Raw genomic sequence first — 15,109 nt, forward strand, 5'->3', positions numbered from 1 at the left:
ACAAAATAATTTTAAATCCTAAAGAATTGTAAAGGATTTCAAGCACAGTATTATTACAATTGACCAAAGGCCAGTCTCTTCCGGCAGGCATCAACTGTGCAGGATCTCAAACTTGAGGCCTTTTTCAGAACTACAATTGGAGGGCCAGACGTCACATTAATTTCATGGATTCAATTCATGTGCATGCTTTCATTCTGCAGATAGAAGCCATTGGGGGATTTGGGGGAGACAAAGTTTAAATTCTTTCTCTCCCTTGCCAGAGTCATGACAAAAAAATGCCTCCCTGAAGCTGCCATTTGCATTTCAAGGGAAGCCTCTGCTGGCCAAACAAAACAGGAAATGAATCCCAAACCTGAACAATAACTGGGAATGGGGTAACTGGTGATGATAAAGAATATATACAAGAATATCTGATAGTATAATTTTATCTGATTTTATTAGAATGTAAGCATATGCGGCAGGGTCTTGCTATTTACTGTTTTACTCTGTACAGCACCATGTACATTGATGGTGCTATATAAATAAATAATAATAATAATAATAATAATAATAATAATAATAATATTTAAAAATAGAAGAATTGCAATACTGCAAAGTTCTGCAATACCTAAAGTAACCAGTACCAAGTAAAACCAAAAGTAAACACATTTCAACAGAAGGGCAAGATCTACTCTACTGCTTTAAAATGGTTTATAACAGTAGTGACAACTGTTGGGGCCCAGGACACACTCCAGATACAGTTTTCAAAATGTTTTCAAGGTGTCATATCCTGCTTGGTGTAGATCTGGCCAAGGTCTTCATCAGTGGTCCGGTACATGATAAATGGTCTAGTATGTAAAAAGTGTATCAGAAAGCAAGAAAGCTTATACATGCAGATTCATTTTACAGGCCAAGTTCCTCACAATTACAAACAACAAAGGACACTGCAGTGTCTAAATCAATTACCACTGACTTGATTTTGGTTTTACTTGGTACTAGTTAATTTTGGTATTGTAGGACATTACAGCACAACCATATTGTATTTCTTCTGTTGTTTTAAGATAAGCCTCCACTGACACCACTGGGAATTTGGTTACGCAAAAAAACTGAATGTGGGAAGTTTCCATGTGAAGCATGTGCTCTACCTCTAAACCAGGGGTAAGAAGTCTATGGCCTTCCAAATATTGTTGTACTCTAACTCCTATCAGCTCCTGCAAGTGTGGCTGATGGCCAGGGATGATGGGAGATGTAGTCTAACAGCAAATGGAGGACCCTGAGTTCTCCTCTCTTGCTCTAAACTATGGCTTTTCCCCAACACCACTGATTTCCTACAATTAAGGAAGAAGTTCAAATTGAGACTAGGCAAGGAGTTAAAATTTGCTCTTCAGGAACACTGAAAGATTTGGTGGTCACCTTCAGCTATCTCATTAATCGACTAATTAATCTATCAATCACTTTCAATAGGTGTTGTCAAATGTCCATAACTCTGAAAGGTGTATGTATATATAAACAGACGTACAAACATTGACTTCCCACATTTGTGATTTTTCTTCTTTCCCTTAAAGGTGCCTTATTTATTTACAGCTCCTGTGGAAGATCTCCCCACCATCACCATCCCATTGTCTCCATACCTGTAAATCTTGTATCTTGTGCTAAATCCCTGCCGGCTTCTGTCCACGAAATCTGTGTATTCCGGGGAGCGATGGAAGGGTCCCTTGTCAGAGAGGAGCCAGTCGAAAGGGCTTGTGGCATGCTGATCCGAAACAGCAGTGACCGCTAAAACCCAGCAATGAAGACTCAGGGCTATCCACTCCCATAGAGCCATCAGAGTGAACAATTCAGCACCAGCACTGCATCGCCATATCATGCTTCCACTGGGGACTTAGAGTCTTCATTCTCTTAGCTGTCCCTGAACACCTAGACAAAACACACAGGGAATTAGATTAGCACACCTTGCTCATATATGTGAAGCTGATAGGAACATAACCCTTCCCCCATATCTTGAAGAGATAGCTGGCAGTGGACTAGAAGTAAGTAAGAGGACAGTGGAAAGTGTGTGTGGGGGGGGGGTTTGTTGCCATTTTCTTCTTGTCTAACCCCTTCCATCAATCCTGAGTGTGGTTGCATCAGTAACCCTATTCAGGCATTCACTTGAACATGTGAGGGTGGGTTCAAGGGTTTATTTGGATGGGGCCATGCCTGCTGAACAGCATCTGTTGATGGAACATTCCATCCTCCCTCAACCTGCAGACTCCATATGGATGCTTATTTAGATGTATGGATTGCTTATATTAAGGCACAGTCCTACGCAGGTTTAGACAGAAGAAAAGTCCTACAATTCCCAGCATTCTGGCTGGGGCATCCTGGGAGTTGTAGGAAGTTTTCTGCCTAAACCTATATAGGATTGTGCGTGTATGTGTGTGTGTGTGTGTGTGTAAAATAGAAAAGTTAATCCTTTCCCCCCTCCCTGCGTTTTTCTTTTCTTTTTCTTTTTCCTGTTTCAAGGGAGATGTTAAATGATTACAGTACATAGATAGATGTGTTTCATGATATGATTTCTCCTCTCTTTGTTTTTGTTCAACTGTTATTGCCATTGTGTTGCAAACAAAAAGGTATATATTTGGCTTGCTTCCTCCATCATTTTATTTATGAGGCTGTTTAAAAACGCATACACCAGTTCTTTGTTTTGGCCTGTCTGAGCTAGCAATCAGCAAGCACTCTCAGGCCTAATTTATAGTGTGTTTGAATGGCGTTATTTAATTCAGCAAGGGTCCCTTGAATGCTTGAAATTAAGTCATATTACTTACTAACCTATGCCAAGTCTAAGCTCTATTGCAGTCCTTAGACACATGACGGGACCCAAAGCCCTCACAGCTGCCTTCTTTTTCCAGTCCCCAAAACCTTTGCAGTGGCAACTTGGAGAAGGCTCACAGTAGGCCTTCATTAGACCCTAGATGCTGCTCTGAACGCTATGGGAAAAGTAGTTCCCATAGTTCCTGGATAAGGATGTCATTGTTCCTGGATTGGAGAAACCTCTTTGAAAGTCTTGTGCAGATGGTATCACATGCTAAGTCATCTGGCACACATCACTTCAACATGTAGCCCTCTTTGTTGGAGAGGCTGCAGGGTAAAAGACACATATTTTCATTTATGGTGCACCTGTCCGCATATACTGGGATCTCGACATTGGTAGATAGAGAAATAATGACTATTACCAGGGAAACAATTATAGATGCATTTTTATTATTTATTACATTTATATACCGCCCCATAGCCGTAGCTCTCCGGAAGTAATGAGGGACAAACGCGTGGGCAGAGAAGAGATGGTAAGCAAATTTGATTTTCCCTTGTGTGATGATGCTCCTTCTCCTTCTCTGTACAATCAAGCATCTCCTTAAGATGTATTCAGCCTGGCTTTTCCTAATTAATTCAAAGTTTCTTTTACCCCTCCTCCTTCCCCCCCCCCCACAATGTGATGTGCCATTTCTTTAAATCTCCCCCTGCCTCATATGTTCCTATTTGACTCAGCTCAGTAAAGGGAACCTCAGCATAGCTCTTGGATGCCTTTTTGAGTGCCTTTTTACATTAGCTTTGATTTGATTGCAAACCTGAAAACAAGGACCTGGGTTTTTGTTTCGTTTTTTTAAAGCGGTTTTTATGGTTCTTTCTAAATAAATAATCCACGTAACTATGAATAATCCAGATATGGAGCCCACATAACAATATAGCTTTGAAACTATGCTGCGAATAAAGCTCTCGTAACAATGCACAGTGTGTATGTCCTCCCTCCATCCCTGTTCTACACACACACACACACACACACCCCACGTGGTACTGCTCACCAAAGCCCACCAAGATGGTGAGCCATTTCCTTTAGAAAAGTGAGCAGGTGTTCTTAAGTATTGTTCTGTGGTAAGTTCAGCAGAGATCATTTTCCTGCTTATTTAGTGGTTTTTGCACATAACACTTGTTTTCATGGCTTAAATGGCAGGTGCAAAATTGCTAATTCTAATATACGTGAAGGTGATCTAATGAAGAAAATTGATGGATACCAGCTGAAAAACTTGGGCCCCAGCTGAGAGCTTGCCCCCCCCCCCATTTTGAAATTGCCCTCCCCTGCTGTCCTTGATATATAAGATGAGCAATGACGGACAGGTGGTTGTGATAATAAATTCAGTTACAAATTAAACAGTGCTTTGCATTACAGTAGCAATGAGACACGCCGAAGTTGCTTGGCATATTATTCAAGCAATGCAGTTGTTATCTTAACTTGAAATTGGAACAGCGTGGCATTTATTTAATGAAGTCTTGCAGTGTGATAGTCTTTTCTCTGGTGAATCCATTTATGAAGAAAAACTTCCTACTAATTCACACTTAAATAGGACACTACCAATTATAATCATTTCTACCAAGTTCCTGCTGTGAACTTTAACTTGACAATGAATGCTGCTTTTGACATCACCACTTTTATCTACATGCATTTCCTAAACAGATTTTTTTAAAAATTAATAAAAGATGTGGCTATGATATAGCAGCTTTCTTCCTGATTATTATTCCACTATTATTATTTTTAAAAAAAGAATGGGGGTTATTGCACATCCTCTAGACAGGATATTAATAATATAAAAAATCCTGGGGATAAAATGTAAGTGGATTTGCTGCAGGAAACTGATTGACCCCAGTAGGGATCCATAATACATATGAGCAAGACTCTTCATAAAATCTGAATACATTGATTTCATTCTGGAAATGCAGCAAGAGGAAGACTTAAACATTCTTTTTTCCAAAAGGAGCAAAGAATGAACTCCTCAGAATTTTGCTCAGGTCCTGGTGTGCAATCAGGGTTTATATCTTCAGGGAACCCTTTCAACTTTGGGCTCACCTACACCAGGCGGGATATTCCACTATGAAAGCAGTATATAAAAGGCAGGAGCCACACTACTGCTTTAGTCAGTAGTCAGTGCACTTCAGTACCGCTATAAAGCAGTAGTGTAGCTCCTGCCTTTTATATACCGCTTTCATAGTGGAATATCCTGCTTGGTGTAGATGAGCCCATAGACTCATCTAGCAAGGCAACTTCAGCACATTGCACAGGACGCTGGAATGTGTTCTAAGACGTATTCATTTCAAGCAAGTGCTGGTCATACCTTTTTGGGTTCACCATCACTCTGTATAAATTAAGAGCAGACCCAGCTAGAACATAGCCATTGTTCCATTGTGGCTGTACATTTCAGAAGAAGGCTGACATTAGTTCTGAACAGCCCAGAGAGTTTTGACTACTGAGCAATATAGAAATGAAATGAAATAAATAAATAAATAGTAATTGTCACACTGTCTTTCAATAAAGCTTCTCTGCCATTACTAGACTTCTCATCGAGATCCCCCCGATAAAATTTCTAAAGAAACTGGGGTTCTCCAGAACATAGCGTGAAATCCACTATTTTATTCTATGAGCTGCATTGTTTTATGTATTTTATTCCTTTGATTTACACAGTTATTTATCTATCATATCTCCTTGGTGTCTGAAAAGATTGAATCAGGCCTCCCTAAGGAAGCATAGCAAATTAGAAGCATCCCAACATTGGTCTGTTATGGAGCAGGAGTGGGAGGGAGAGCATCTTTTTGCACGTTAAACATGTAATGCAATGTGTTGTGGCATTAGCTTTTGTTGGCTAATGGCAAACAATCTTCTTTTTTTAATATTATTAATTTGTGGTCTGGGCAGAAGTGTGATTTGTTCATGCTAAGTGAATCATCAACGTTTTCCTGGCCTTTTAACCCCCACTGCATCACATTCCCCCCTCCCTGCCCCTGCACCAATCTATATTTACATGTACATAAACCTACCAACTTAGTAAACCCTTTCATGCATCAGATAAGGGGGTTATCTCATGAGACCATATGCTGCAATAGATTTGTTAGGACTCTTTTGCTGTTATTGCTAGGGAAGGCAATCAAGATGGCTTGAACTACAAGGCTCCATTGTGGATATTCCTGAACTTGTGATTGCATTTGCAAAATGCATCCATTCAGAAAACATGCAATTTAAAAATGTGCATTCTGGAAGAAGAAGAAGAAGAAAAGTCAGTGGGAGAAAAGTATGCACCTGAGTGCAACACTAAGAAATTCCTCCTCCAACAACAACAACAATAGTTCACATTTGTGAATGAGAATGAGGTGGCTAAACTGTGAATGAACTGTGAATGAGAATGAGGAGGTTCTCAAAGTTCAAGGCTAAACTTTGAGAACCAAACACAGCTTGAGCGTTGCTGATTCTCCCATTGCTACTGAGAATTTGCAAGACCTTACTGAACATACCTCTTTTTTCCCAGTATTTTTTATTGTTTCACAAGCATACATAACATAAAAACATTGCATGAAATACAAACATCCCGTGGGGAAAGAAAAAAGAAGAAGAAAAAGCAAAAACATGAAAAGAAAGGGGAAAAAGGGGGGAAGAACACAAAGGTTAAGGTGTATGTTCACCTTACTGAACATACCTCTTGATTATGAGTTTGCCTTAATAACATGATAGATATATTAGCCATTTCCAAAGCCCACAACATTTGAAACACACCAAGGAGGCATTGTCATTAGAGTTACTCTTTTGCTAGTCTGGTATTATAATTGTTATTATTATTATTATTATTATTATTATTATTATTATTATTATTATTAACCCCACAGTTGTCCTCATGTGTTACATACCAATGAAGCATCAAAATTTGAGGTTTTACGGTTGCCTTCACCGGGAAATGTATGCCCTGCCTCAGACACGAAACACTGAACTTTTTAAATTAACTTTTCATGAAAAGATCATGTCACTTTCTAAATTACAAGAGTACAATAATAGTCAGTTTACTCTTTTGTGAGCTTATTGACTCAAAATGTTCCAGGCCATTAAATTATAATGAAGACTAATGGGTCTCCCTTGTTTTAGTTCAAATCCGCAGAGTTAACACCAGAAAATTGATTACTGTGCATATGCAGCATTTTCTCATAACTTCCCTTCCTGTACCTTGAAATGTGTAATATAAATTAATGCAATTCTGGACCATAACCTGGTAGAATCTAGAACCACATGATATATAATGTTTAGAGAATTTTCAAAGAAATAAGTATGACAGGTAGAGAAAATAAACTATAAATGTAAAATACAAAGCCAAAAAAAATGGCACAGTAGGTAAATATATTATTTATCAAAGAATTTGGTGCATGGCTTTTCAGTGAGAGTGTTGTAATCATTCAAAATAGTAATGGAAAATGGCACTCTTCTCAGAAATCACTTACCGAACGCAATTATCAGTTCCCTTGACATATAAAAAATTAAATCCATGTTCTTTGAATCTAAAATAAGTTCCCAAGTTAGATTTCCACTTCAGGTCTACTAAAAAATAAGCATACAATGGCTTCGATTCTAACATGGCTTATAAAGCATCCTCCAGACCAAAGCAAGTTCCAGTGAAAGATCCCGCAGGTGGCCATTCATTATGCCACAGCCCCACCACCACTATTGGAGAGCCTCCTCAATCTCTGGAGAAGATTTGGGGTGGGGTGGGGGAATGGACAAGGGGTTGACACTTCACTTTCCACAAGCAGCATCAAACCCAGGTTTCCAGACTATATATTTTTCTTTCTTTAGGGATGTGCATGCGTACACACACAGTACAAACTGCATACATTTCTTCTGTAATCCTATAGCTACTTACCTGCATGTAACCCCATTGAAATCAACAGGATTTACTTCTGAGCAAACATGTATAATAAGCCCCAGTGAACACAGCATGATTATCACCTCAGTAAACACGAATTGGTGAACAAAAACACAGTTTCTTAGAGTGACCATATGACCGAATTTGCCCGGATTTGTCCGGGTTTTTGATGGCAAATCCAGGAGGGGGAGGGGAAATCTGGATTTTTTTTCCAAAGAGCAGCTCTACTGGGAATTAACAAAAATGCTTATAACTCCGTCATTTTTTAAATTAAGACATGAAACTTGCCACAATGGTAGCTCTTAGGAAGGGCTTTAGTCATACCAAATTTGAAACAGATCCATTCATCCATTGATTTTTTAGTATTTTTTAAAAAATTGAGGTTTTAGAATTATTATTTTTAAAATCGTCATTTTTAAAGATAAAGAAATGAAACTTTGTACCATGATAGGATTTAAGTAGAGCTTTAGCCATACCAAATTTGAAACAGATCCGTTCATCCATTGATTTTTTAGGATTTTTTTAAAAAATGAGGTTTTAAAATTATTATTTTTAAACTGTCATTTTTAAAGATAAAGAGCTGAAAGTTGGCACCATGATAGCTTTTAGGTAGAGCTTTAGCCATACCAAATTTGAAACAGATCTGGGGCCAGTAGCAAACCCTGTTAACAACAACAGCAGCTTGCAATAAGTGAAGATACAGTCAGAAAAAATATTTGAGGGAAGGGGAGAATGTAACACACAGAGTATAGCAGAAGCTTCAAAGTACAGCAAAACCTACAAAAGTAGGAGTGAGTGAAGTTAATTTCAGATACATTGAATCTCTCACTTGTTCTTTATTTCAGTGATTTTAACATTAGGATGTTATGTAGAACAGATTTGTCTTAAATGTGTGCTGTAAAATTAGACATGTGACCAAGGCTATGTTTGGGTGGGCATGCCCCCTTGGTACTGGACACGCCCCCTTGGGGGCAACCATGTTGTCCTCCTTTTTGGTTTCCAAAATATGGTCACCCTACAGTTTCTCGATTATAGCATATGTGAACTGGGATCCAGGGAACATACAAGGGCATCCCATGTGTACCTTTTAGGACAATGCCTTTCAAAGTTCCCTTTATTGAAAAAGCAGTTTGAGGATCTGATAATGAGAACACACCTACTACTTGATAACCTACATGAGCATGATACACATGATGACTGAAAGTTGAAGGTGTGGACAGTCTTGACTAAAAATCATTGCACCTGCGAGGTAATATAGACGTTCTCTATGGTGACCTCACTGTAATATGTCATTCATACACATTGCAGTCATTAAACGACAAACACTTCTGTGTGAATCAGGCCATACTCAGGAGCCCTGATTCCAGAAGTCTATTGATTGGCAAAAGCACGCCAGAAGAATCTAGGTTCTTGTCTACAATATCACATCTAAATACAATCCGGAGTGTCAAGTATAATGGAACAATTCCATCATATTTGACACTCGTAGGTTCATATTTTTATGTGACCTTGTAGTACAGAAATATGGTCTTATAATGGAATGGTCTTATGATGGAATTGCTCCATTCTACCCACTTATGTCCTGCTTATTAATTTTCCAGAAGCATTTGGTTGGCCCTTGGACATACATAGAATTGAGTTTGGACTTGCATGTTTGAAAGCTGTTGCATTGGGGCTTACTCTTGAGTAGACCTATATAGAGCTATGCCTTGCATACTTGGTGGCGAAATGTCCAAATTGGTATAAATTGCATCTGGCTCCACCATTTTGCTCTGCCCCCAACACATCCCATTTTTGGCCATGTCCCCACTACTGTAAAGTGGCCCGAAGACCCTTCCCAAATTGTATTCTGGCTCCTGGGCCAAATAGTCATCCCTGTTCTAATTAACAATGGGCAGACTTACCTCAACAGAAATTGTAACTTGATAATCAAGTTCTGAATTCCTCTGTCCAATCTCGGATGGACATTCTCCATTACTCTGAAACTTGCATGTTTTAATCTAATAAAGCCTTTCACCTGAGCTCTCTGAATCTGTGGCCTCTCTCCCCTCAGGCCAGAAGCAGTGGGTGTGGCCCTTAACTACTTTTTGGTTCCTCCCACGTAGCACAACCCAATCAGGCTGAATCCAGCAGTTCCTTCAAATTGTAAAGAAAAAGGGTGTGTGAAACTATGCTGAAATGCTACCACTGAAGACAAACCCACTGCTACAAACATGAAAAGTGGCTTTCTAAAGTAGTAAGAACTTAAAAAAAAAAAAAAAAAAAAAAAAAAGCTCCTCTCTGGCTGACAGGACTGAGAAAAAAGTCATGCAGACTGTGCAGGTGCTTGTAATCAATCTCTATTTCAATAATGAAGTTTGTTGGATTTGCATCCAAGCTCGGTACACCTATGAGAATTACAAGCATAGCAGATTTGACTTTGGAGCTACAAAAAAATCAAGTTTTGCCAGCATCACAAGTTATAACCCAGTTAGGTAATTCTTATAAAAATCCTTACATTTTCTCGGTTTTCCATCAGATATAATCAAGCTAGTTGTCCATCTTTCCCTGCAGGTTGGTCAGAGTTATTTCATTAATGTCAGGCATATGTTTTCCACTCATATGTTTAGAGCCACTTGTAAAATGTTGCTTTAAAAAAAAAAATCCTGTTCACAGAAGATGAGCTTCTTCTTTAAGGAAAAGGGGGGGGGAAATGCCTCTGGAGATTGAGACAAATTTGAAGAGGAGAAATCTTCTCAGGTTTAGATAAAAGAGAGGCTTGCTGAAGTGTGAGCAATGTTCCTGAAGTAATGAAGAGTGACAATAACACATCACAAGCCTTCTCTTGCTTTAGGATGAAAACCACATCAGCCAAGTCTTTTCAATTGTAGTAAGATTTGGTTTTGCATGAGACTTGCTAAAATTCCTAGAAGCTCATTCCGACATCCTTCAGCAAAGCCACCAAAGCAGCCTATATATTTTCATGGCCGAGCACAGCACATTCATGGCTTCCTGCAATTATAAAACGTGTGACTCACTTCTTGACAACGAACCATTGTCTGCTTCAGCCTCTTCCAACTCGGTGCCCTCCAGATGTCTGGGACTACAATTTCCAGCATTCCCAACAATTGGCCCTGCTAGCTGGAGCTGATGGGAATTGAAATCCAAAACATCTGGAGGGCAGCAGTTTCGGGAAGGTTGACCTAAGATATCAGGGTTACTCTACCTCACTGAAGGAACTGCTAGAAATCTTTGGCAAAATACTGTTTCTTGACATCATGACTCATAGCAGCCATGCTTGACTATACCCATCCAAACCACCCAGTGATTTTTTTTAATTTACAAACTGTGCCAACAATTTATGAAATGAGACACTGAACGGTATATTACCAGTACACCTGTCAGAATGCCAATATCTGATTTAAAAGAAAAAGAAAAAAAGACAGGTAGCAGTAGGTGAGAACAAGATTTTATCCTCAAAATTGGGGTCATTTTTCTGGACAACTTTGCTGGTGAAAGGAAGGTGGCTTTTGGATAAGAAGGAATTCACATGCAGAAAAGAAAAGCCTACAGCCAGATACGGATGCAGGTTAGAGCAAGCTTCAGCATGGAGATCTGAGAACATTAACAAGCTCAAGCTGGGCAGATCCACACATCCCTAAACTCTGCATGAGGAGATGGTGTGTGAAAGAATTATGTTCTCCTGATGGGAGCCCAAGGTCATGATCCAAAGAAGGGCCATGTATGTGGAGGTCAGAACTGTACTGAAATTCAGGGCTTCCGTCGCTATTTTTTTAAAAATTTTGCCACAGTACTTCCCAGTGCTGAAGAGACAAGCCACTGTTCAGATTTAAAGCAGTTTGCCTCTTTAGCAGGATGTACTGCAGCGAGAACAGCCATTAAAGCTATGGATGTGCACACAGCTCAATTTTGGGTGCCTCTATGTCTACTTATTCATGAAGAAAATAAATTCCTTGAACATTCAATATATTACAGTCACTTGAGTGACTGAGGTTATACTCTTACTCCATGAGCAATTTTGCATGAATCCCTGATGTTCTCATCTCTTAAAGGTCAACCTGTACCCTTCAACTTGCAGTCCCAAACACATTTACTCAATGTGGAGTCCCTGGAAGAAAAACCAACTAACTACTCTGGAAATACGTGTTAGAGGTTACTTACACTTTTGCCTGTCAAAAACCCATCCCAGGAGTCGAAGCTTACATGGCCCGTTTCATAGTAAAAGAACAAATGTTAAAACATACAGCCTAGCATTCATTCAGTGCAGCTTGGTTCTAGTACCTGCTGTTAGGCTGCTAAGTGTCCTTGCTCAAACCTTTCCCCAGCATCATAAAAGAGGAAGTAAGCATTTACCTGCTTTGTAAAGCTAGGGCTCCTGTCTCTTTAACAGTTGTATTGAAAAGGAATTTCAGCAGGTGTCATTTGTATGCATGCATGCAGCACCTGGTGAAATTCCCTCTTCATCACAGCAGGTAAAACTGCAGGAGCTCTACCCTCTTTTTTCTGGTCACTCTAGGTAGGGTATTCAAATGATACCTACTAAAATTCCTTTTTCAATACAACTGTTAAAGATACAGGAGCCATGTCCTCTTTTCCATGTGGTCACCCTAGTAAAGCCCTGTAACCCTCCTGATGAAAGTGACAATGATGTGTGAAAGGCATGCCACAGATCAGAGTTTAAGGACCCCTGGCAATCCCACCAAATTTGAGTCAAAGTACAATAAAATATGTCAGTCTTTTCACATTGAATATAGTTATTTTACACTATAATTCAGGGGTGAGCAACTTGTGGCTCACAGCATCTTTTGGCCTATATCTCCCTTCTTCACTAGCTAGCATAGCTAATAGTGAGGGTCCATGGGAGTTGTAGGCCAAAACACTGAAGGTCCACATGTTTCCCATCCCTGCTTTAATGGCACATCTCTCTGTTGGATTTTATAGTTGACATTTATCCAATATGTAAGAGCATATGCTTTAAGCCAGGCTGTGCCTGAGCTAGGGTGACCATATAAAAAGGAGAACAGGGCTCCTGTATCTTTAGCAGTTATATTGAAAAGGGAATTTCAGCAGGTGTCATTTGTATATATGGGGAACCTGGTGAAATTCCCTCTTCATCACAACAGTTAAAGCTGCAGGTGCCCTGTCCTCTTTTAAATCTGATCACTCTAGTATGGCTCCTGCACTTTAACTGTTGTGATGAAGAGGGAATTTCACCAGGTTCTCCAATGACACCTGTTGAAATTCCCTTTCTATGCAACTGTTAAAGATACAGGAGCCCTGTCCTCCTTTTCATATGGTCACCCAACCTGAGCACATGTGTTCCACAACTGGGAAACACTTTCTGCAAAAATAGTACCAAGTTTTTGTGGAGGAAAATACACCTCTCCATTAGGGGTGTGCACGGACCCCCCGCTCCGCTTCACTTCCAGATCTGCGATTTTCGGATCGGGCCGCTTCGCCCCGCCCCTGCTCCACCCATTTCCGCTCCGCTCCACTCCGCTCGGAGCTCCGGATCCGGATAGGAGCTCCGTTTCCCCCCCCCCATAGGGTTGCATTGAAAGCTAAAAAAGTAAACAACTTTTTTTCGGTTCAAGTTAGAAACCCCACGTTTGGCACCATGACACCTCATGGACGTATACACACGCACGCCAGGTTTCAAGGCAATCAACCCCTGATTTTTGGGGAATTTTTGAAAATCGGGCACCCCATTCAGACCCCTTGGGATAGCTCCGTCAATTTGCACGTTAGAAACCTCAAACTCGGCACCATGATAGCTTATCCATGTGTCCATGTATAAGAATATAATAATATGTTTAAGGATATTGCTAAATGTAGGGAAATGGGACAAGAAGTGTGTGTATGCTTTCCCCAAAATGCTCAATCTGTGGCTGTTGCACTTCACAAAAGCAGTGCACACAATCAGGCTTTAAAAGAGGGGAGGGGGGAAACGAACCAAACAAACAAACACACACTCCAAAATTTAAAAATAAAGTTTATATTAAATCAAAGTAAGGGAAAAACACAGAGCAAACTAAGCAAAAAGTCAGAAAGAAGCAAACAAACACATGCGCCAAGCAGCAGCTAGCTAAGTAGACCCTCTCCCAAAGAACGCCAAACCCACAAGACGCTGAGAGCTCAAAGATCTCAGGATGACTCTGCCTTAGTCCCCCCCCTCGAACGCTGGGATTGGAGGATGCTTCATGAGGAGATCAATTCTCATCAGGATTGGGAGTTGAATGTGCCTGTCATCGCTTCAAATAAACCCCACCGCGCCGCAGCCGGTTTACCCTATCGTTTGTATTGTAAATGTACCCGATTTTTTAAAAAAATATTGCACGTGAACCACAGGACGCAGAAAGTTGAGAGTAGTCTCAAAATGACCCCCATCCACGGCTCTCTGAGCACAAGAATTTTCAGAACGATAGCTTAAAAAACAACCCAGTTATCCCTGATTCTTTTCCGCAATGCAATCCTATGGGCGAAAACCGCTGTTTGACCCGCGCTGTCCCTGTTTGTAATGTTTGTTTACCCGATTTTTTTAAAAAATCTAGCGCACAACCCGCACGACGCAGAGAGGTGAGAGTAGTCTCAAAATGACCCCCATCCACGACTCTCTGAGCACAAGAATTTTCAGAACGATAGCTTAAAAAACAACCCAGTTATCCCCGATTGTTTTCCGCAATGCAATCCTATGGGCGAAATGTTTCAAGATGGCGACCGGAGCGGTCCGCCTGAACGAGGAGCTCCGAAAAATGGGCGCTTCTCTTCGCCTTGCTTCTAGGGGTCCACGGTCTGCTTCTACTCCGCCTCTGGGCAAGGCGGAGCAGGCCAATTCGCTACTGCTTCTACGCTTCTAATCAGAGCGGAGCACATGCCTACTCTCCATCCCTTTGCCAACTGCTGTTTTGAGAATAAAGTGGTCCCCTAAAAATCCAGAAATTGGCCAGAGACTCTACTCCTGGTTAAAATGTCCAAATTTGTTTGGAAGTCAGCTTTGGCATGCTTCTCATTTTCTCTATCACTGTTTTTAGAAACAGCTTTGATAAAACCAGTGTTTCTGAAGTTTCTTTTTTCTTCTGGGGCAGAGAAGATACATGTTTATTTTTTCCTCTGAGCTCTGAGGCCTTATCCATAATGCATCAGTTCACCAAGAATCATAGAATAGCAGAGTTGGAAGGGGGCTACAAGGCCATTGAGTCCAACCCCCTGCTGAATGCAGGAATCCACCCTAAAGCATCCCTGACAGATGGTTGTCCAGCTGCCTCTTGAAGGCCTCTAGTGTGGGACATGCCACAACCTCACCAGGCAACTGATTCCATTGTCATACTGCTCTAACAGTCTAGAAGTTTTTCCTGATGTCCAGCTGGAATCTGGCTTCCTTTAACTTGAGCCCGTTATTCCGTGTCCTGCACTCTGGG

At 40.5% G+C, this 15,109-nt stretch overlaps 1 protein-coding gene across 2 annotated transcripts in view; it reads right to left on the reverse strand.

Annotated features, from left to right (window-relative positions):
- The window catches only part of BRINP3 (BMP/retinoic acid inducible neural specific 3), a 297,011-nt gene that overhangs the window by 266,265 nt on the left and 15,637 nt on the right, over window positions 1–15,109 (reverse strand). For both annotated transcript variants that reach the window (XM_063134905.1, XM_063134914.1), the window contains exon 2: window positions 1,611–1,896. In XM_063134905.1, the coding sequence (XP_062990975.1) occupies window positions 1,611–1,846 (236 nt within the window). In that variant the 5' untranslated portion in view covers window positions 1,847–1,896. The remainder of the gene's footprint in view (window positions 1–1,610; window positions 1,897–15,109) is intronic.

This window comes from Elgaria multicarinata, chromosome 1, assembly GCF_023053635.1.
Source record: "Elgaria multicarinata webbii isolate HBS135686 ecotype San Diego chromosome 1, rElgMul1.1.pri, whole genome shotgun sequence".
Classification (NCBI taxonomy): domain Eukaryota; kingdom Metazoa; phylum Chordata; class Lepidosauria; order Squamata; family Anguidae; genus Elgaria; species Elgaria multicarinata.